The sequence below is a fragment of the Candoia aspera genome, chromosome 10 (assembly GCF_035149785.1).
Source record: "Candoia aspera isolate rCanAsp1 chromosome 10, rCanAsp1.hap2, whole genome shotgun sequence".
Taxonomy (NCBI): domain Eukaryota; kingdom Metazoa; phylum Chordata; class Lepidosauria; order Squamata; family Boidae; genus Candoia; species Candoia aspera.
The window spans coordinates 22,123,494-22,147,033 of NC_086162.1; the positions used below are offsets into that span (position 1 = coordinate 22,123,494).

Here is a 23,540-nt window from a genome sequence, read left to right on the forward strand (position 1 = left end):
CTTTAAATGCAGCCCGGAGACCTTCCCTCAATGCGCGTTCTCTCTCTCTCTCCCCCTCGCCTTCCCCTTCCTGCAGGTAGAAGCCTCCCTCGCTATGGACTGTAACTGCGTCTCGGATCTGCTCCTCACCTCTCCTGTGCCGGCTCTCTGGACGCCAGGTAACCCGGACTCTCGGGCCGGAGACACGGCCGAAGCCCCGGGCCTTGCGCGGTGGGGTTAATCCGCGAGCGAAGGATGCAGCGGCGGGAAGTGGAAACTTGGGCGCGGGAGCACCTGGGCGTTCACGCCGCTGGACCTCCGCCTGGCCTGGCCTGCTTGCGGGTTTGCAAACGGCTTCCCCTCCTGAGGGCTAGGCTTCCAGCACCCCGCGGCTGTCTTCACCCAACACGCTTAACCTGCTTGCTGAATAAACTCCCTATCTGGGCCTGCACAATACTCTCAACCAGTAACCAAACGGTCTGGGTTCCTACAATTTGCTAATCCACCACCCTTAAAAGCTAACAGGGTTAAAAGTAACCCCAGTTAGAATGTTTGGCAAATGCAACTCCATTTGGTTAAGCAGGTGATGTGAACCCAGGCAGAACACCTGTGTAGGTACTGCATTGAAATCTGGTGGAGCCCGTTTGACCATGGCTTGCCCCATCATATTCTCACCTGCGAGTGCTCGGTGGTTGGGTTCGTGCTATTAAGTCCTGGTCTGCTTAGTTGTGAAATTTAGTTTGGCTTGGTTTCATCATAGACCATAAGTTGCAAGGTGCAGGGTGTGCTGCAGTGTATGTGTGAACCTGGAATAGATTAGCAGAGCTTCTTTTACTACTTTTAGCAGCCTTAGATTGCAGGATTTCAGTCCTGAAAGACAGATTTGCAAGAATTAATCAGCACATGTAAGTTGCCTTTCTTGCAGTGAGTTCTGGCACAGGGAGAATGTCTTCCAGGCAGAAAATTAAGGATTTTTCCAGTGTGGGGTGTGGACATCGTAGGATCTCCCTCTCTGCCTGGGTTCACTAAATTAACCCATGGTTAATTTAATCATGGTTTACTCAATTATCCCTATTTTCTGAGTTTGCATGGCACTGCACACTGGTTGGGTTCAGACAACACATTCAACTTGGCTACTGAATTAACTTCCTTTCTAGATTGCCATCATGCACTGGATCATATATCAACACAGGATGAATTCATACAACATGCTAAGCCACTCCCCTCCCCAAAGAAACCAGAACTCCAGGTTTCAAGATAACCAAATCTAGCATGTTGTAACAATGCAGCAACTAGAGTTTTAACTGCTCTGGTTATGCATGTTGTATGAACCCATCCACAGACCCAGAAAATGTACTACAAGCTCCGGTGCACTGATACACTGCCCACCTAGTGTAGTGCTAAACCAGGCAAAATGTTGTTTTTAATAACAATACAACTGAAAGGAAGATTCACACCTGCCATGTTTTTTTTAATTGTCACTGTGAAATTGGACATGCAAAACTCTGTTCTGAGATTTCAAATTTGAATACTGAAAAATTGTTATATGAATATAATATATATTTCATTATATGAAAAGGAATATCTGTATGTATGTGTATCTGTGTGTGTGTATGTATATGTATGTGTATATATATGAATGCTTTTGAACTGTTGGCATTTCTGAATGGTTTAATACTGTCGGGATGAAATATGAAACCAAGCCAGCTATCAGTTTCCCCAAAAAGCCCAAACCAAACTCTTAATGCCATTGTATGCCAACTATCAAATGCCACTCTCTTTACATGTCAATTTTTTAAAACAGCAAATGTAAAGTATTATGGAGAAATTCAGGTAAATTGATAACACTTATGTATAACTAAAATCCTGCCCTTTTTATTTACTGCTTTATTTATTTAAAAGACAGGCCTCACTTTTCTTCAGCAAAATTAAAGCATTTTCCAGGGAAGGATAGCAATAAATCAATATAATTAATAAAAAAAAGTCAGCAGACCCAGACGCACACACATGCACACAAGGAGTGCTTCCTTTTCTGATGCAGCAAAGTAAAGCCACCTCTTTCCCCAAATTATCTAAAATATTATGACTTCAGTAAGCATAGAAAAAACAAGAGGCTAGGTGGGTTTTCGAGGGGAGAACATGGTGTAATGCTGGTAGCATAATCTCTCCAACACTGGAGGAAACCCGGCAGTGGTGACATTTCAACCGTGGATTGGGGTGAAGAGGAAAAGATGGCATTCTGGTGACCAGCTGGCTGTTGAATGGATGTCTGCTCCTGAGAGTTATTTATTTAAAACATTTTTCTGCCATGCTTCATTTTTCAGTCCTGATGTCAAATGCATGCATTGAATATCTACTGGCTCTTCAGCAAAATCTTTCAGCCGTCCGGGAATGTCTAGCAAATAGGAAACTTCCAGATCCACCGCAAAAAAATGGGCAAGTACATCCTGGTGCTGACAGAGAGGGAATGAACAGCTGATCAAATTGAAGCCAACCCACCGGCCGAAAGTGCCACAGAGCCCTTGTGGATTCTGCTATTGCCTTCTGCCAGTTAGCAATAAACAAACATTTTCCACCCACTCATTTCAGACAGCTATTAATTGCACCCTTTCCCTCAAAACAGCAATTCCCCCAGGAGTCTAGATAGCTGTGAAGTTTATAGCTCCAAGCTGAAGGCTGGGGGCAATAGAAACAATCAAAGGAACTGTTTTTAACCTCCGGGCTGTCTTTCCCTGCTTGGCCTCTGAGGAGAGAATCGTGCATGTTTCATTAGCCAGCTGCCTCCACCTTTTTTTTCCAAAAGACTGAAATCATGGCAGAGTAGTCAAAATAAGGATCTTCACAGTCTGGGTTGAAGGAGAAAGGGAGACTAGGTCCCTTTTGGTTCCTTTGGCCAGGGGTGTCTGCAGGGAAGGGGTCAAAAGAGTCAAGATGGCAGCCACAGCCATGCCACCAAAGCCCCGCCCCCCATGTAAAAAGGGCGGGGTTTGGTCGCATCACTTGGCTGCCATCTTGACTTTTTTGACCCCACACCTATGGGCACCCCTTGGCACAGTATTTAGCATCCTAGAATTGGAAGGAAAGCAACCCCTTTCTCTTGTTTACACATTTCTGGGCTCTTCACCCACTTCCTAGTAACTCTGGGTGGTTTACGATACTAATATATAAAGATTAACCCCTAGATAAAATCAGCATTGTGACACTGTAAAAATGCTAAAAGTCCTGAGAGGTTTAAGACCACTGTAAGCTGTAAGAAGGAGTGACTTGCTTTAATACGATGTGCACTTTTTCCAAGGAGGTCTCCGCTAGAGCTGTTGCATCTGAACTGTGAAACATTAGGATGGCCACTAGATGGCAGCCAAGAGATACTAAAAGCTCCCTTGGTGGCCATCTAGTGGTCTTCTGGATATTTGCAGCCCAGAAATAGTCACCTTTGGAAAACCCATTTAGGTTGTAGAATCCAACCTTCCGCTTAATGCAGGAAGAGGCAGATTCTCCTCTTAAATAATAGGAGTAATTATAGGTAAAATATTATATATGTTTTAATTATAAAACAGTTTTGGGGTCACCAATGAGAATCATGAAGAAAACAGGATGTGGCCCCTTTGATAAAGCCACTATATTACTGGTTCCCCTTTGCAAATTGGAAGTCTCAATTATGTCAGTGCATTAGTGTTTCCACCCCTTGCTACGTTTCCTTTAAGTGTCTGCTCTGCTGTTCCATGATGCATATTTGTTTTGCTTGCTGCTTGATTTGCAAAAGTGGATTACTTGACATAAAGTTTAAATTAGGTCTCCTTTGGGTTTAACTAACTCAAACAGGCTGTGCGTTTTTTTTAAATGTTTGAACAGAGCAAATTAGTTCCTGTTACAGCCAATGGAAATCTAAGTATGTATGGATAATTAAGGCAAAACTTACTAAATGAAATCAAGTGTGATTAACAGGGTAGAGGTTAATAGGAGATAGTCTCTTGCAACGTGGAACTAAAGTATAAAACAAGATAGCCTCTGAGCATTTCAAAGCATCTTCCATTAACTACTCAGAAACTTCATTCAGCCTATGCTGAAGATTTAGAACAGTGTTTCTCAACCTTGGCAACTTTAAGATGTGTGGTCTTCAACTCCCAGAATTCCCCAGCCAGCATGGGTGGCTGGGGAATTCTGGGAGTTGAAGTTCACACATCTTAAAGTTGCCAAGGTTGAGAAACACTGATTTAGAAGGTTATAGTTTCCATGGATTGGGTAAATAGACATTAAAATACAAACAAAGATGTAAAGCTGATCTTGTTAGGACTTGGATGGGAAACCACCAGAAAATCCTAGGTCTATAGGCTAGACTGGGAAGTTAAAAAGAAATCCCACGAGAAGGCAGTAGGTGTATCATTTACAATGCAGTTGTCAAGAAAACTAAGGGACAACTGATAAGGTTTCCAGGGTTGGGCTCCACTAGAAGGGACTTGATTTGTGTTGAGGCAAAAATCTAAATTTCAGAAATGCAGTGATGGAAATGGAAGTGAGAACAACTCAGAATCACGGTGGATAGCTTAATTAAACTGTTTACACATTGTGCAGCAGCTGTAGCAAAAGCGGATTCCCCCTTAGGCATCATGAGCAGAGAGGCCCAAATGAAACCGCTGGTGGTATCATGGTTTTATACAAGACTGTACCCAGGACTGGAATATCGGTACAGATCTGTTCACTGGACTTCAAATGGGTTGGTTTACAGTTAGAAAAAGTGTAAAAAAAGGGGGGGCAGCCAAAACGTGTGGGGTCTTAGATCAGCTGCCCAATAAAAGTGACAATATTTGGGGCTCAGTGGCTCATAGAACAGAGGAATGGTGCAGCAGGCAAACTACAGATATGTAGGATATGTGCCTCGCGTGCAGAAATGGGTAAGAATTTTTCTTCCTGTCTCCTAATATAAGAACGTGTCTTGCCTTCATGTCGTTCTTGCGGGATTCCCAATGGTATCTGGTTGACCGTGTTGGGAAATCAGATCCTCCGTTGGGGCAAGACGTTCCTTAGCATTTTTCTTGTGTTCTGAAAAATGACATAATGGTTTATATGAGATTAAGCTGCTGATTTTTGCTGATGTTTATACCTTCAAGAAACTCTTTCGGTATGAACGTGTTCGCTGGGGGAGATTTTGCTCCGAAGTGCGTACATGGACCGAAGGAAGTGCGGTCCATGTACGCACAACGCTGGCAGTTCTGGGTCAAAGTGACTGTTGCTTTGTGTGAAGTCTGCGTGTGTGTGCCAGGAGGCCACAGCTACCTGGTAAGAGGATGATTGTAGCCAGCTCTGTGTGGCTTCTGTTTGGGTATGATGGGCTTCCTCACAGGGAATTCCAGAAGGACAGATACAATCCAAGGACACCCTGCCTAAGAAAATGGTTTTGCAAAGCTCAACTTTTCAGGATGCTAAGACGTTTGCAGATAACAGGGCAACTGCGATGCTGCCATAGGTCCCTCAAAGCTTAAGTCAAGGCAGATGATTATATTTTTCAAACTCTTCTCATAGTTTCATGCTGCTGCTATTTTGTTGTTATTATCACTTGTAGTACTACAGGTAGTCCTCGCTTAATGACCATTTGTTTAGCAACGGTTCAGACTTACAATGGTACTGAAAAACCTGCTTGCAACTGGTCCTTGCACTTACGACTGTTGCAGTTTCCCCACAGTCACTTGATCACAATTTGGGCACTTGGCAACTGCTTCACATTTACGACTGTCACAGTGTCCCATGGTCATGCAATCGCCGTTTTCGACCTTCCGAGCCAGCTTCCAGCAAGCAAAATCAATAGGGAACCATGTGATTCACTTAACAACCATGTGGTTCGCTTAACGACTGCTGAAAAAAGGTCATAAAATTTAGTCAATTCGCTTAATGACCGCTTTGCTTAGCAACCAAAATTCTGGTCCCAATTGTGGTTCTTAAGTGAGGACTACCTGTAATAACATTTGGAGAAGTGGAATCCTGCTTTTCCAGACAAGCAGGATGCCAGGGAAGCTGCAACAATGAATTATGATACAGAAACAACTCAAAAATATTACCATTTTAAAAACTATTTAAATCATTTTAAAAATAGTTAAATAGTTTAACCATCATTAAACCTATTCTGATGCATTTTTTTCCCCTAACATAGGAGGAAGCAAAAGTTATCCCTGACGGAATTTTCTTCACATGAATGTGAATGTGAATGACACGGGAAAAGATTACTTCCAGTCAATCCTTGCAGAGAATATACCAATTTTCAAAAGAGGAAATGTTAGCAGGTCCAGAGCCACTGAGGATCTGCCTAAATCAGTGTTTCTCAACCTTGGCAACTTTGATACGTGGACTTCAACTCCCAGAATTCCCCAGCCAGCATGCGTGAACTTCAACTGGCTGAGGAATTCTGGGAGTTGAAGTCCACACATCTTAAAGTTGCCACAATTGAGAAACACTGGCAATAACAATAATTTGTTAAATGTATATGCTACCCAACTCCCAGTGACTTTGGATGGTTGAGTGAAGTCCTAGACTATGGGTTGGAAATCTGCATCCCTTGAAGTTTTTAACATCTCTCAGAGCCTCCTTTAACTAAAAATGAGGAAAGCCAAATCAAGAAAGGAAGAGGAAAAAAAGCTTCAAAGCTTTATAAAACAGGAAACTGATCCTTCTCCAAATCTCAGTCCCACCCATTTTGCCTCATAGCCCTTTCTCTACAGGTGAACCTCTGGTCCTCCAAAATTGCTCTTGGTTTAAGGCTGTTATGGCTGCCATCTTGAATTTTTTTACCATAATTTGCAGACACCCTTGATATTCGTGGCCAGACATGGAAAGTGTGTGTGTTCCTATTGAACTTTAGGTTACAGATAGTCTTCACTTAACAATCACAATTGGGATGGAATTTTGGTTGCTAAGTGAATCAGTCATTAAGCAAATCTGACCCAATTTTACGACTTTTTTTGTGGCAGTCAAGCGAATCACTGTGGGCCTTAAGCAAACCATGTGGTTGTTAAGCGAATCACGCGGTTCCCCATTGATTTTGCTTGCCAGAAGCCAGCTGGGAAGGTTGAAAATGGCGATCACATGACCACAGGATACTGAGATGGTCATAAATGTGAACTGGCTGCCAAGCGCCGAAATCATGATCACATGGTCGCAGGGACACTGTGATGGTTGTAAGTGTGAGGACCAGTTGTAAGTCGTTTTTTTCAGCACCATTGTAAGTCCAAACCGTTACTAAACGAATGGTTGTTACGCGAGGACTGCCTGTATGTGAATACATGGATGAAGCAGTGAATTGATGGCTGTTATATACAGCAATAATGGTTGGAGCACCTTATTGTAAAGTGAGCTACAGGGCAGGTAGCAACAGCATTTTTTGGAATTTTATGTCCACCTAACATTTTATTGGAAAACTAACATTTGCTGTTACATTGCAAACATTCCCCACAAGAAGGTTCTGAAGTCAAAATGCAGCTGGCCCATTTTGTTATGATATATAAGATCTAATCAGTTTTTATGTTGTTTGTGAACATTAAATCTTTCTTCATCTATACAAAAAAAAAATCCTTCATGCTATTGTTTCCTTGTGTGTGAGTGTTAAGGTGAAACATTGAGCCTTGTTCTTTATTGAATATTTGTTTCCTGGCCTTTCCATGAAATGCCAACTTTCATTTAAAAATAAAACTGGGTCTGGGCCATTTTTTAAAATGGAGATGTGAAGAAACAACGGCTGCAGGATTATTATAGCTACTTCTGCTTTTCAGCATTTTGGCTAATCAAAAGGGGTCAGTACATAAATTTCCCTTCCTTATTTGTTGAATTTTTAATTTTCTAAAATAATGTTTTCAATAATCAATGGACTTTGATTCCAAATGTTTACTTGAATTTAAGTTTCAACTGGGTTACTTTTGAGTTTTTATCCCATCCTCCATTCATCTTATCCTGAGGCTTCATTTCCCCTATTTTCAGGTGATCATCCTGGAGATTTTAAAATTACTGCCACAGAAATTTGATGATATTTTAAGATGTCAGTGATGCAGAGGCCTCAGGTCTTTAATCCAGAGAAAACCAATTTATGGCCCAAACTATGGGCCTCTGTGCCTAATTTCAAAAAGGGTCTGTGAGCCTTCAGTCCAAATTTTCAATAAGGAATATCAGTTCCCACCCACCCACTTTTTGATGCTTGATAAGAAAAGTAGAAAAAGAAACAATACCCTAATCAAGGAACTACCAAAGAGACAAACAAACAAGCAAGCAAACAAGCAGAAAACAATACCCCAATCAAGGAACTACCAAGGAGAAAACCACACCCCACCAACACTGGCAGGGCAAGCTACTGTATATAAACAGGGAACGAACCCCACACTCCCTCGCACTGAAGAAGTTACCTAGTTGGGTAATGAAATGTCTGCAAGCAAACAACCCAGCCTAGAGAGCACCAGGGACCCCACAGAAAAACAAAAGAAAGGGAAGTATGTCAGAATGGAAACAAGCATGTGACTCAAAATGAAAGATCACAGGAGATTTCTTTGTAAGTTCTCCCACCCATTACTTGTTTTAATCCCAAGCTGCTTCGGAGCCAATCAAGTGGCTGGTATGAATGTGTTTGCTGCCGCCAGGAGTGGCATACGCCGGGGGTATGGTTTTTAATTCTGTAAGCCCCCTGGAGTCACTGTGCGAGTTGGGAGGCCTTATAAATCTGTTTAATACATAAATAAATAAAATAATCCCACCTACTCCTGGCACCCAGTAGGAAAGTGGCTCTTGATGGAAAAATGCTCTCTGCTTGAATAGGAGAGCAAGAAGAGAGGCATTCAGCTGCTCTCAGCACTGAGCAGGCCAACAAGGTGGGTGAATTCGTAGGAGGACTTGTTGGCCTGGACCTCAGGCTCAAAGGAGCTTCAGGCTTAGACTCGTCAAGTCTTCTTAAAATTTTCTGTACGTTCTGGGGGCAGTGTGTGTGAGTGTGTGTCTACCATTCTTTTCATACGGCATCATTATTTTTATTCTAGCCAGGGAGCCTCAAATGCCTGAGGTAGGCATAAAACCCAAACAGAGTTTGGGACTTTCCAACTAGCAGGGTGCCTCTCTGGAGAGAGACCAATCTCACACTTTGAGAGCCGTGGCATTCAAGTGATGTATAGAGAGGCCTTTGGGAAGGTGAATGTAATTTACTGCACGGGTGCCAAAGGTGCTCTGTGTAACTGAAAAATCAAGGCATTGATCAGCAGTTCATTAGGCCTGTTAATGATAGATTCATAGATAGAGGCACAGATCTGAGGAGGCCAGCTTGACCTCGCCGGCACCAGAGAGGCCAGAGTATCTCCCTCAGTGCCTTCTGCTTGAAGGTCTGTCCTCTCCTGAGCCACAGCAAGAGCTCTGCTTTTAGCTGTGATTAATTAGGTGGGGTGGAGGTGACCGAATTGGCTATCCCAGCTCCTTAGAGATGCCTTCCTTTAAAGACTCTGTCAGGCTGTTATTAAAGCCCACTGCAGAATTAAGATCTGAAAGTGGAAATAACTGCAAGGAGTGGAACATCTCAACTTCAGGGGAAAATCTCAAAGGACTCCAGCGGCATTTCCAAAGCACTAGGAGAGATGGTCTTAGAAGAATTCCTGCCTGTGGGCAAGCATGATCCTGAGCAATTTTCACTGTTACAGCCTGACCTCATACAGTCTACTCAGAAGTAAGCTTCACTTGCTCCCAAGGAAGAAGGCATTGCATTGTAAAGTGAGAAATCTTCTCTGGGGACATCTAGTGAATTTCAAATGTTGGAATGTGCACTCTCCCTCCCCATGGCAAAACCTGGCAACTTTGATTTTCCATTTAAAACCAGAACAACTTTTTGCCTTCTTACCAAAAAGACATTCCTACTCAATAGAAAGGTCTGGATGAAGCAAGGTTCTACCAACAGAGAACCGAGTATTGAAGGAAGAGGCAGATCTTCTCTAAAGGGGTAGAAAATTCCACAACTCAAAAAAGGGGATTCTGTTTCACTTTGTGAGCCCTTAAGACTGAACCTCTGAAGTGTATGGAACTGGAGCTTGTAGATCAATTAATTCTCCTGTTGAAACCAAAGTCTGTTAGAACAAAGAATGTGCGTGCGTTCTCTCTCTCTCTCACACACGCACACCGTTGTGACTTGGCCAGTAGACAGCTTTGTGCTACTTCACTCTGCATCTCAGCTCAGATTGCTTTGCCTGAAGCTGGCTGTCTGATCCTACCCATATTTTTTGAGAAATAAATCCCACAGAGTTCTATGGGATTTAAGTTCCAAATAACTGTTTGTAAAATGGTAGCTAACAAAGGGCGTGGGTGAAGTCTGTAGACTAGCTGTGCATAAGACTTCACTCATGAGTCCACTTTTTCTTTCTTCCCAAATTCTTTCCGTCCTTTATATGCTGCTTACTTTGAAATGTTTTCAAGCCCTAATTTTCCTCTTCTTTATGTACATGAAAACAACAACAACTTACATTTTACAAGAGTATTGTGCAGATTAAATGAAGCAGGTGAACCTAAAATGTAAACATGTTGAACTATATTTTTGTAAGATAAAAGAAGTCAGACTAGCTAGCTAGGACTTGAGACCAGCATCAGTTAATTATTTTTTCCACTGGCAGGTTTTGCTTTCCCTGACTGGGCCTATAAGCCTGAGTCAAGTCCTGGCTCCCGTCAGATCCAGCTCTGGCATTTTATCCTGGAGCTGCTGCAGAAGGAAGAATACCAGAACGTCATCGCCTGGCAAGGGGACTATGGCGAGTTTGTCATCAAGGACCCTGACGAGGTGGCCCGGCTGTGGGGTATTCGTAAATGCAAGCCCCATATGAACTATGACAAGCTGAGTCGGGCTCTAAGGTGAGACATGGAGAAGACAGGAATCTTGGCTTATTTGAGCAGCTGTGGCTGAGGGACAGCACCTTGGGTGAGGAAGGGTATTCAAGCTTGATGTCAGGTCTTCAAAGTGACCCTCTAGCCTGCATTACAACATTGTAGCCAGTTCTCATTCATGCTGGGAACTAGGCTTCTACAAGGTTTGGAACCCACCTAGCCTTTTGGAAAAACTTATGTGCTAATCAGGTTTCAGCGGATATACAAGCTGTAAAACCTGAAAGGTAAGAGCCTTGTGTGGCGCAGAGTGGTAGGCGGCAGTATTGCAACCAAAACTCTCCCCAGGACCCGAGCGGAAGCCGGATTCTCGGGTAGCCGGCTCAGGTCGACTCAGCCTTCCATCCTTCCGAGGTCGGTAAATGAGTACCCAGCTTGCTTGCTGGGGAAGGGAACTGGGGAAGGCAATGGCAAACCACTCCGCTATAGTCTGCCAAGAAAACATCATGAAAGCGGTGTCCCCCCGAAGGGTCAGACATGACTCGGTGCTTGCACAGGGGACCTGTCCTAACAACCAGGAACCACGCTGAGACAAGGAACAGGTCTCTAGTGTTTTATTGCTGCTACATAACAGGAAAATCCTAACAAACTGAAGAAGTGTGGGAAAAACCCAGCCATATAAACCCCAAAGGTTAAGGCGGGCCTGATCTGTGTCTCTTGGAATGGCTACCTAATTCCTCAGTGCTACGCATGTGCTTTACAGCCTGGATGGGAGCCCCCTGCTCGCCATCCTTACTCATGACAGGACATTTCAGCTTTTCACAAAACCTGAAAGACCAAGTTAGGGATAGATTGTCATGAAGAAAATCAATCTATGTGGTGGCTAAGAGTTGACACCAACTTGATGGCACACAATTGCATGGTATAAAACCAGTTGTAATCCTATCTGTTTTGAAAAGCCAAAGGCAAGTTTTAGTCCAATGCAAGATCACATAAATGGGGAGTTGTCCCCTTGGATCTCTTACACTCCTTTCCTTCCATGATTATACTGGGTGTTACGGTTTGTTTGGGGTCAAAGGTTTGGTTCACACAGGGCTGCGATTCACACAGTATTAACCGTATGACTGGGGGAAGAACAACAGAATTTATTTAATTTTTCCCAGTGCGTACACCATTCCCAAAGGAAACACTTGTTGAGGATGTGTTGTGTTTCAAGATAGGTATGAGCAAACTCAGAATTATTGGATTCAACATTTTTAATGTTGTGCTTTCAGGCATGACAAATGTCATTATTACATGGTATGAGATTCTCTTTTTGGGAAAAATGCCAGCTAACAAGGGCAACTGGAAAGTGATTTAAGTCTCTCTGGTCTCAAATTTGCATCTATAAAACAAGGTTAGAAAGATAGGTTAGAATCAACAACAACAACAATCAACTGGTATGCTGCCTGATTCTCAACAGCTCTGGGCAGCTCACACAATCAAACCAATTAGAAACTTGCATCGCTTTGAGCACCTGAAAATGTACTATATTAATGCCAAGTTTCAGTACTTGCATGCTTAACCAATTATTTTAAAAAATGAATAAATAAAAGCTTTGGAAAGTATCTTGACTAACGGGACAGTAATTCATTTTTCCAACATAAGGACTCAAAGTATAGATGGTGACTGCCATCTTCAAAAGAGGAATTCTCCCTGTACTGAAGGATGATCATCTGCATTTTTAAGGTGTTTGCAAACACCCATTCATCATGGTTTTTAAGCACTTTTGATTAATTATCTGGTCTACTAAAACTCTTATGATTAATCAGTAAAATTTCCGTGATCTAGCAACAATGATTCCAAATATTACAGTTACCTGTAGGACCAGTTTGTCATCCTGTCATGCCACAAACGGCTCATTCCTTTCCAGGTGTCAAAAGGAACTGCTTTCTTCTCCCTCTTCAAAGTGCATGCGAACACCCAAAAGAGCTTCACCATTACCTTCTCCGTAATTGATCGACAGCAATATTTGTTATTGCTTATTAATTAACTCTCTAGTCACTTGAGATTCCACTTCCCTAATTAATATTTATGAGGAGCTAAGCGCTATTGACACTTCCTATTAATGCAGCCTGGGAATTCAGCACTGCTTTGCCCAGTAAATAAATTCTGAAGATGCCCTCATAACCCCACAGGAGAAATTCAGAGATCTATTGCTAGCACAGAATAAAGGGGACTTGGTGGCAATATGTTGCTAGGGGGCGCTTTATTTGAAACTCTGCTGATTTTTCCAAATGCACCATTAGGGGGCATTGCGCTAGAAGAAAGAAAGAAAAAGTGATTTAGTCTAGTTTCCAAACGAAGGTCAAACAGTTCTACTTAGCTGGCATTTTTTCCCACTTGGCTAAAACTTGGCAGAAAAAAAAAGTATCTAAGGTTCTATAGTTTATTTAGCTATATACAGAATTTAGATAGAGCATCCTATCTGAGTTTTTAAAAGGCAGCTTATCTACAGCTGCTACACATACACAAATACAGATAGAATCGTTTTTAATCAATGCAGTGCTTTGGCTGTTGGCATTATAAAATGTTTTTATCTTTTGGATTATGACTTATTCTGCCCTAAGCTCTTAGCCCGAGTCAGGTATGAATGATTTTTTATCAGAGGATGGAGGAGAGGGGAGTGAATATCGCTCCACAAAATGGGATACTGAGCCAGCTTTAGAAGTGATCGTCAGACTCCAGACCTTGCTCCCTCAATGTTCCATCCATTGCCTCACCCAGTTTAAAATCTGGTGTTGGACAACACAGAATGCAGTTTCCCCAAACTATTAAATTTTCTTCTTTTTCAAGCTTTTTTTTTTTTGGTAAAAAATAGAGACGGTGGCTAAGAAGAATTTAAATGCTTTCGGTGTGGCTGTGTTCCAAGGACTTCTGTTTTCCTCTTGCACTCCTGAGTAAATGCAGGATTATTTATTTATTCAATTTATATAGCCACCCAGAGTCACTGGTCTGAAATGGGTGGCTATATAAATTGAATGAATGAATAAAATAAAACAAAATGAACTGAAATGAATGGAAGTCCACTAACTTACGCTGGCATTTTGTTTTAACTACAGAACTGATCTGTTCCAAGAGAGCGGCTTCCGATGTCCAGCATATTCTGCTGGTCCTTTTGGAGCTAGGAATTTATATTCAGTCCACCTGCCGCTAGCTCGGCTTCTCCCTTCGCTTTTTTCTGCAGATATTATTACAACAAGCGGATCCTGCACAAGACCAAGGGGAAACGCTTCACCTACAAGTTCAACTTCAGCAAAGTGGTCTTGGTGAATTACCCGCTCCTGGACATGGCTGCCAACTCCCCATTTCTCCTGACTCAGAACCCTTTCAACGGGAGCAACCATGGGGCTGACTGCACCCCACTGACCCCCGAGGTATGACACGCCAAGGAGAGAACAGCTCCTTAGATCCATAGCTGCTGCTTCAGGAAGCCGGTGTTCAGGTCAGACCCCAACCTGGCATTGCAATGCCAGAATTCGGTGCTGGAATGCATCTACCCAGCCCACCAGAGTGGGGAGGCAGGTTATGTTATGGGTCCCTTCTATGAGGGAAGTTCATTTAGTGGGACCATGAAAAAGGGCCTTCTCCGTGGTGGCTCCCTCCCTGTGGAACACCGTTGCCCCGGAGATTGGATTGGCCCCCACCTTGATGCTTTTCCGAAAGGCCCTGAAGACGTGGTTCTGCCAGCTGATTTGATTGTGTTGTAGCCACCGCAGGGGGTGGGGGGTTGATGGGTTTTTATATTGTGGATTTTAATTTTGTAAGCCGCCCAGAGTTGGGCAGCCGTGTAAATTTGTTTAATAAATAAATACATCTGATTTCACAAAGTGAGCGGGGGCTGCTTTTTGAAAACTGTATTGCAAGTGGAATAGACATGCCTATTCCTAGGGAAGAGCGCAAGGTTCCCAACGGTCTCCAATCCTTTCCTCTCTCCTTTGCCAAGATCATTCACCCCTGGATTTCCTTTCTGCAGACCTTACAAAGCCTCTTCTCGAGCCCTCGCTTGGGGGATCCCTCCAGCCGTAACCCCCTCTTTGAACGACAGCCAGAACCAGAGAAACTGAGGCTGGATGCAGCCTTCCCATTCTTGGGATCAGGTGAGCGTATGTCTGCCTGGGTTGAGGGCTGGGGAGCAAGAGATCGTCTTTTTAGCCAAGGCTTCTATAAAAGGGATTTCCCCCCATTGCTTCCCATACGGCTATTGTGTATTTCCAAAGGATATTGATATTATACTGGAAATTGGGCAGGCTCAAAGGCTTTTTCTGATGCCTGGTCCCAGCACGGCGTGTCTGTTCATCTCTCTTTCCTTCTCCCCACAGGTATGGCTGGGTACACAAAACCTCCCAGCTTGCTGACTCCGTATGGCCGGAATGCATCCTTCCCCGAATACCCTTGGAATTTCAACCCTTACCTGTCCAGCACTTTCCCTCTGAACAGCTCCAAGCTACCCACTTCCCTGTATTCACCTCATTTCTACCCCAACCCTTTGTCTGGGTCCCTGGCTCAGCTTCCCACGCCCATCTCCCTTCTACCAACTGAAAACCCAGAGAGAACTACGACCCTGGGGAGCAGCTGCATGCCCCGTCTCTGCCTCCCTCCCCATAGCACAACTCTGCCCCTCCGCGGGGACGTCCACGGAACGGGCACTCGCGATAAGGAATTACTGGGCACCAGGCCACCGAGTCCTTTCAGGGGGCAAGGGGCCAAAGAGGACCCAGCGTCCGATTCCGAGTTGGAGATCACGGATTTGAGCGAGTGCAGTTCGGAAAACGAAGGCTGCGATTTCAGCCCCGACAGCCTGGAAACGTTAGAGAGCCAGGTGCAAAATTACAAGCGGCAGGAGGGGGAGCGGACGGCCAGATCAAGGCCCAGTCAGCCGGACGGGGAGGTGGGAGTTAGCCTGGGTCTTATCAAGCAGGGCAAGTCCCTTGCAGGAAGTTGAGCCCTAGCAACAGTGGTCCTCCTCCCTTGGTCACCTGATTTGACACAAGGTTCAAGGAAACAAAAAACGCCCCCCTCTGTTCCTTTGATGTCTATTTTTATAGGAAAGTTCTATTCGGTGAATATACTGAGTCTAATCTGGATCCCCTCTCCCTTGCATACACCCCACCTGCCCCAGTCCCTCAGATGAGACTGGAATGCTCTCCCAGCTCAAAATGATCATTGGAAGTGCTTGTACGGAAAAAGACAAAACAGACTGTCCACTGGAGACTGGGGGGGGGGGAGAGACAACACACCCAGACCCACCCTGCAGGGCTGACAGCTCTGAGTATCCTGGTCAGATGCCTCCCTCCCCCCAATTTTCTCTTTGGAGCCTGCTACCAATCCAAAGCCCTTTTCTACCACTGTCTGTCCCAGCCCTTTTTCACAATCCGCCTCCAAGTTCATGGACTGGTCAGTTGAACAACATCTAAGATACTTCCTGATCCAGGAAAATCCCTATCACAAGGGTGAAACGTGCAATAGCTTCTTTTTAAACAAGGGCCTCATCCATGGAGAGATGCAGAAAGGACCGACTTGCTTGATTCTGGTGGCCGAGGGAGAATCTCCAAATGTCTCTCTCTATCCCCACCCCCATCTAGTTTCAGACAGCTCAGTCCACTGGCCAAAAATCAGGAATCTGGTAGTACCTTTTCTGATGAACAAATTTTATTAAAAAGCTATGCCTTTTTGCCCCCACTAGACTAACACGGTTCTCTTCCTACTCAGTTCCTTGAACACGCTCCCATGCAACCTTGTTGAACGGAAGCGCAGGAGAATCTGCTGGCCAAGGCAGAAGCTGGGATTTCTTACCTCCCACTTTCCTCCCTTGCAGGTGCCCTTAAAAATAATTTAAGGCAGCTGCTTCCTTGGTCCCAGCAGGCTTAAAGGGCTGCCCCGCTTCTCAGGTTGGTGCCTCCTGCAGAGAGGTCATTCCAAGGGCCAGTTAGAATTCAGATTGAGGTGGTAAAAATCAGGATTCAAATACGGGCTCCCAAATACAAACTCTTGCTGGGTATAATTGTTCTTAACATTTTACATTTTTCGGAGCGTCACTAAGTTGTTGCGTGGCAGCGAGGACTCTGGCGAATGCACCTGCTGATCATTTGGCGTTTACATCTGCAGAGTATCTGGAATGACCCCAACCCAAACCATCAGCCTGGTAGTGGCTAAGAACAGCTGGCTAATCCAGCTGCGCTCCAAAATTAGGAAGCTGGAACTTGGGGAAGAGAGTGCTAGTTGACTGCTTTATTCCACCCCCTTATCCTTGACTTTTCAAAGTGCAATATTGTCTTGTCTGCTCTGGCGTGATCCTTTCTGTAAGCATACACCCCCCCTTCTCCAAAGCCCACACACACACACGTTTCACCCCATCACTGTGCTTGTGACTCTGTGTTTTAAAGAAGAGAAACAAAACTGTACTTGTGTGGTGGATATGAAGAAGTTGTTGAAGTCCCATTCCTCTTTTTTTTTTTGGTATATATTGCATTAATTTATGGAGTGTAAAAAACAACAAAAAGATGGAAAATTTTACACCAGCGGGTCTTGCTGGCCTTGAAAGCAATAAAGTATGTATTCACCGCATCTCTACTCACAGGTGAAATGCAGTAAAGGCAGGATAGGAGATGGTGGGTGGGGGAGTATGAGGATCTCTCTGAGGAGTCAACAGAGCGAGTATTTCTCTCTCCAAAGACCAAATAAAGAAATTGACAATATTAAGCATCAGAAGTCCCATTCAGTTCAATGGCACTTATTTTTCTACGTGAGTAGGCCAGCAGGAGCATTTGAAAGACCACAGCCTGTCCCAAAATTTCAGCATCCTCACACTGGAATTGACCTTGGATCGAGCTGCAAATTAGAAGAATCACTGAAGTTCTAATGTTATTGGGGGGGGGGGGGAAACAAGGGGAATCTCATCCTTGCCAAAGGACAGAGCGATTCTAGCCTCTCCATTCATCCTGCTTTTCCTTGAATAGTATTCTGAGCTCCCTGGTTAGTTTTATTTCACTTTACCCAAGGAATCCTGGGAAATGCAGTTACAAGAGGTACTGAAAAGTCTATTGAGGACCATGGGCTGGGGCCACTATGCTACCAGACATTCAGTTCCCAGGAACAAGGATTACACATGGTTTGCAGTATGCAGAAAGGATCTTTTCCCTTCCCCTCTTCTTCCCCTGGAGACCAATTATGGCAATGCAAGGTATCTGTTTAAAACCCATACATTAACAGACGCCCCTATCCCACCCAACCTATTGAGAGACTGAGCCACCCCACAAGGACAATTGTGGTACTTAGCTTTTCAAAAATCAATGCCATTTCAGGCTGGAGAGCACAAGAGGTGAAGACTCAGGGCAACCCTATCATCACAGCTCCAAGGAGGTAGGACAGGGCAACCAAAAGGCAAGAAATAACCAAATGAAATGAAATGAAGTGGAAAGGTGTTTATATATATATGTGGCATATATATATATATATATGTGGCATCTTTTACAAAATTATCTTTGGTTCTCTCTCTGCTCACTTTCATATGTCTTTATCCCCTCTGCAACATACATAAGACTTTCAACCTTTCCTTCTAACATCAGGCAACATTCCCTACCTTGGATCCCGCCAACTGTGGGGTATAACCTCCAGAATTCCTAAACATCTTGCTAGTCAGGAATCCTGGGAGTTCTAGTCCAGCAGATCTAGAGAGTGTCAGACCAAGGAAGCTGATAAAAAGGATGGGATGGAGGAAAACAGGAGGGACATGAAATGCTGTAATATCCCATAAGATCGGTCCGTCCTTTCCATCCCATCATTAAACAGACCAGAAAATTGCTTGGACTTCACTCTTTAGGGAAGAGGCTTTCCCCTTTCTATTATTCTCATGATCCTTTCCATCAGAAACATTGCTATATGGTGGCCTACTTTCTGCTTCATGTGTGAACTGAAATCCAAAATTAAACATTCTACTGAGGCATAACTAACCATGATGCCATTACAAAAACATTCTCAAGATCATTTACTATAAAATCCCAAGGAAAGGTAGGAATAAGTGAAGGATACTGGGAACTCTTTGTGCTACTTGTCCAAGATGGGTTTAAAGAATAAAAAATGCACGTCCATTTAGAGACACAACACTCCCAAGTCAGAAAACCTCAAACACAACAGACAAGTGTAGAATTGAGAGTACTGGTATGAATAAATATTTTAAAATCTTTATGCTGCCTTGCTCAGCTTGAACAAGAAGAGTACTTTAAGTATTTTGTGTCCCAAGTGGTATGTACAATTTAATTCCCTGTCATTTTGGTGTGCGTGTGTGGTAGAACAAGGTAAAGCCATGGCAAATTGTTGAAGCTGGTTAAAGCATCCAACCTCAGGGAAGTTAAGAGCTAATGTATGGTGCAGCAAGTGATATCTCTATAGCTAAGACTATAGGATTTTGAAGGATCTTCATTAATATAATGTATATTTATCACCAGGCCACTAGGCAAACAGATGATTTCACATCACTGGTTCAGTTCCTAAATTCCAAAGATTTTTAGCAGTTGCCTGGATTTTGGAACCACTGACTATGATCACCAGGTGAACAGGAAAAAAAAGATGGAGCTATGCACGAAAACTGCTCTGCCAGAAATCCTGAGTCTGGGCCAACATTTTTCTCCACATAGATCAAAACCAGGAAATTGCTTTTCATATGTTTTAAGGCTTAAAATGTAATGTGATGTTCTGATCACACTACATTTTTCTTCTACAGTACATCTGTGCAAGAAACACAGGGCAGGACAAAGCCTGTTTGTAGAAATGGAAAAGGAAAAATGTATCCTCCTTTGCCTTCTGCCTAAAAAAAGAGAATGTCCAGAAACATAGCTGGTAATTATCTATCTATAGGGAAGAGGGGTGTATGGACAATCTTGAGAATATTTCTTGAAGTAACACTGTTACTGTGACCTCAATTGTGAAAACAGGTCTTTAGGACCAACCATCCTCGGCTTCACCCCTTTAACATTTTATACGTCATAATACTGGGAGGTCAAAGAAAAAAGAAAAGTCTCATGGAATATATTGGTTTACACTCTTTGTACAGTAATAGATTAAAAAAAATAGACAACTGAACATGATCTCACTTTACGTAAAACAGCCCTGGCTTTCTGACCATTCCCTTACATTGGGGACTGCTCCCCAGCAAAATACAAGTTTTCTTAAAAACAAGCACTTTATCAACACACTATAAAGACACTTGGAAGCAACTGAAGAGAGTTCAGTCTCTGAAGACGCTGCAGTTTGGCCCCTCATCTCCACCCCATGCTCTATGGTCCCTCTGTGGGGCAGGCACCATCACTTTTCTTCCCCCACATCCAACCTTCTCTCCTCTGGGCTGGATCCAACTTCTTTTCCAGAACCTTCCCAGTATCCCCCAATTAACCCATCATTTTCCATTCTGTCACCAGCAGGTGTTTTTTTTCCCCCCCGGGGGAGGGAGAAAGCACACTGTGGTTGCTTAGCAACGGCTAATCCCCAATCCTCCTTGAACCAGAGGACCAACTAATTGGAGGTGGGAGGAGTGACACAGGGATTTGATGTAGTCTGGACGCAGCAAGACCAAATTCTCCATCCTGCTCCGTGGTCCTGCTCCATGGGACCAACCGAGTCTAATCGACAACTTACAGACTTATGCAACTGCTCCAGAGGGATTGAGGGAAGAGGATTCCTCCAGGATTTTAATGACCAATAATCTCAACCCTTTAGAAAGCCCCCAAAAGTAGCACTACCTGCTATGCACACATACATGTATGTATGTGTATGTGCACATATACACACACATACACACAGCTATGGCACCACCTATTGAATACCGTGCAGAACAGCAGATCACCGAAGGCAGTGAGGTAACTGTACATTGCATTATATCAGGGTTCAAAAGAGGTCTGTCTCTGCCCGCCGCAATTGTGCTGCTTGTGTGTAGCTCATGATTAAACAACAACTCACGCACTATTGGCAGGCGAGAAGAAGCAGGGGGATGGCCGAAGTCGAACGGAATGGAAGTTAAGTGCCCATTTCTGCAACAAACCCACAGTCAGATCTGGGATTCAGATTCCACTTAGTATACGTGCTATTGGGACTCCAACTCCAAGAAGGGATGGTCTTTTCAGGCTCTGCCTAGCGAAAAGATGATGGAAGGGGGATGCGGGGGGGGGGGCTGTGAACAGGAAAGGTCTAATGGGAATTAAACTTCAACAATGGCTGTCTCTTGGAAGGAGGAACCCTTTCCTTGCTCAGCACTTCAGCAAAATGCTTAAGGCTACAGGATCCCTTGCATACAGCCAAAGATTCAGGAATGCATTGCATAGTGTGTGCCGTTTAGCACGCCCCAACATCATTTCCATTTGCACACAAGGGAAGACTGGCCACATAAAGCAAACTAGGCTTCTGGGAAACCTGCTTGTTGTTAATCTTCCTCCCACGGGGGAAGTTCTGAGAGACTTCTACGCAAGTTGGAAAGGCACCATGCCTTTCACCCAACCTTGAACACAGGACCTATACCTTCTCTCTCTTCCTCTACTTCCCTTTATATCTGGACTTTATATTCTTTAGTACTGTAGTTCTATTCCATGGGTCCATAACTGATATCCCTGCCTTCCCTAACCTGGGAAGCCCTGAGATAAGCTGAGATTACAATATCCAGAAGTCCCCAAGTTAACACAGCTTTTGGTTGGTAATTCAGGAGAGTGTAGACCCAACATTTCTGCAAGGTACTGGGAAGGCTGGAGCAGCAATTCAGGACCATACTCTGAAATGTGCCAGTGTGTCATAGAGAAAGTACCAACCCAGGTTTTCACCTCTCTCATTCAATTTCTTTGGAAGCCCAAGACAAAAAGAATGTCGCCTTTCTGGTGGGGATGGGAGAGTTGGGTTGGCAAGTGGAAGGAAAAGAGTCATGGGGCAGGAAGAACTGGGAGGAAATCTTGAGTTCATTACTTGAGTTCAGATAGGTACAAGACGGGGATGTGCAGAAAAGTGTGGATGTCTGCAGGGGAAAATGTATCATTCATTCCAGAAGATAAAAATGAGAGCTTGGGAGTGAGTTTGTTTCTTCTTCCTATGGAAGCTCTGATGCAATTGCATTTTTAAAAAAGAAAACTGATACATGTGTGGAAGATAATACACTAACGGGTGAGTTACATCCCTGGAAGCTGAGAATTAACCTTCGGGGGAAGGCAGGATAGCTACTAGATTAGTATTTCTCAGCCGCGGCAACTTGAAGCCAGCATTCTGGGAGTTGAAGTCCACCCATCTTCAAGTTGCCATGGCTGAGAAACACTGTACTAGATTATGTCCTCCTTGAGCACCCTCTCTGAGGTACCTGAGAGCCTATCAGTAAACAGGCCATCAAATTATGGGCTTCTGCACGTGTGTCCTTTGTTAGCCCACCACCTATTTTGACCAACAAAGAGCTGTCATCAGATCCCAGTTTTGTAATCTGTCACCCCTGAGAGCCAGCCCTGTAAACTCTTCCCTTCGCTAAAAGTGAAGCTTACCCATCCCGAAGCACCTTTCTCACCTAACAAAGCAGCTCCTCCCCACACCCCCAGAAGCTTGCAGGACCTCTCGTAAATACAACGCTTCAGCCTCTAAATACTCCCCCTTATAGTGTGCTCTAGGCAGAAAATTCTATGTACAAAATCCACAGCATCTCTCCCTATACAAAACAAGCAGCAGCGTAGGTCCCCATTTGGTTGCTCATGCTGGGAGAGAACCGCCTGGCAGGAGAAGGGGGTGAGCCCACAGTCCTCTTCCTTCTTGTTCGGACAGGCCTGGAAAAAGAAGAACCAGAAAAAGAAGTGAGATATGAAATCCACTGCTACCTAGGAAGACAAAGGGGTCGGTCATTAGCACAGAAAAAGAGAAATCGGGGAGGAAGCTTCAGTATAGTCTGGGGCTGGTCAGCTTACCTTCTTTTCTTCTGCCTTATCAGGTTGCTTGAAATTAGATCCAAATTGGCAGCCTGGGGCAGTGTTTTTCAAGCTTGGCAAGGTTAAGATGTGTGGACTTCAACTCCCAGAATTCCCCAGCCAGCATGGCTGGCTGAGGAATTCTGGGAGTTGAAGTCCACACTTCTTAACCTTGCCAAGCTTGAAAAATGCTGGCCTGGGAGGATTCCAATCCCTTTTCAGTCACACTTTCCAAGCAGAACCTGGGTATAAAACTTGGGATTTAAGAAAAGAAGAAAACCAAGATGCAGAGCAGGACAGGAAAACCCCTGTCTACAGCCACCATTAGCCCCTCTTCCCTCCACAATACTGTAATGCAACTTGAGTGTGGAAGGATGCTGAAAGTTCATTAGAAACCAGCTCCTCTAACTTGTCTCTCTGAAGCCTCTTATAAAGCAACCCCTCTGAAATCATAGTTATAACTTATTACATGTACATCCTGCTTTTTTTTTTTCCTCTGATAACCTAAATAGCTTAAAGGTGTCTCTCCTAGGCACAATATTACGAGATAGACTAGGCTGAAGAAGAGAGACTGGTGTAAAGTTAGCCAGTGAACTTTAAAAATTTTTATAATAATTTTATGGAAGGTTATATTATACAGATAAAGCTAATACAATCTACATAGTATAAAAATATAGGGGAAAAAAGAAAAAAAGAAAAGACCTCTAAAACCTCATCTCTCCATATTAATCAGCAAAAGTCCATTAAGGGTCATCAGAAATAACAACGTTAACTATTACAAACTAT

General features: G+C 43.8%; 2 protein-coding genes across 5 annotated transcripts in view; one reads left to right on the forward strand and one right to left on the reverse strand.

The window, feature by feature from the left end:
• Positions 1-94: 94 nt before the first annotated feature.
• ERFL (ETS repressor factor like) lies at positions 95-15,781 on the forward strand. Its single transcript, XM_063312334.1, has 5 exons — positions 95-158; positions 10,593-10,827; positions 14,024-14,213; positions 14,813-14,936; positions 15,159-15,781. The coding sequence occupies exons 1-5, from the start codon at positions 95-97 to the stop codon at positions 15,779-15,781; spliced, it is 1,236 nt and encodes a 411-aa protein (XP_063168404.1).
• A 6,290-nt stretch (positions 15,782-22,071) lies between these two features.
• The window catches only part of ARHGEF1 (Rho guanine nucleotide exchange factor 1), a 45,509-nt gene continuing 44,040 nt past the window's right edge, over positions 22,072-23,540 (reverse strand). For all 4 annotated transcript variants that reach the window (XM_063312450.1, XM_063312449.1, XM_063312451.1 and 1 more), the window contains one exon: positions 22,072-22,616. The gene's annotated coding sequence lies outside the window, so the exon portion shown is untranslated. The remainder of the gene's footprint in view (positions 22,617-23,540) is intronic.

Excerpts from the sequence above, each read along its gene's own strand:
- ERFL (XM_063312334.1), top strand. The coding sequence starts at position 95 with ATGGACTGTAACTGCGTCTCGGATCTGCTCCTCACCTCTCCTGTGCCG. Across the intron at positions 14,214-14,812 it reads GCACCCCACTGACCCCCGAG|ACCTTACAAAGCCTCTTCTC; the intron begins GTATGACACGCC and ends TCCTTTCTGCAG. Across the intron at positions 14,937-15,158 it reads CTTCCCATTCTTGGGATCAG|GTATGGCTGGGTACACAAAA; the intron begins GTGAGCGTATGT and ends TTCTCCCCACAG.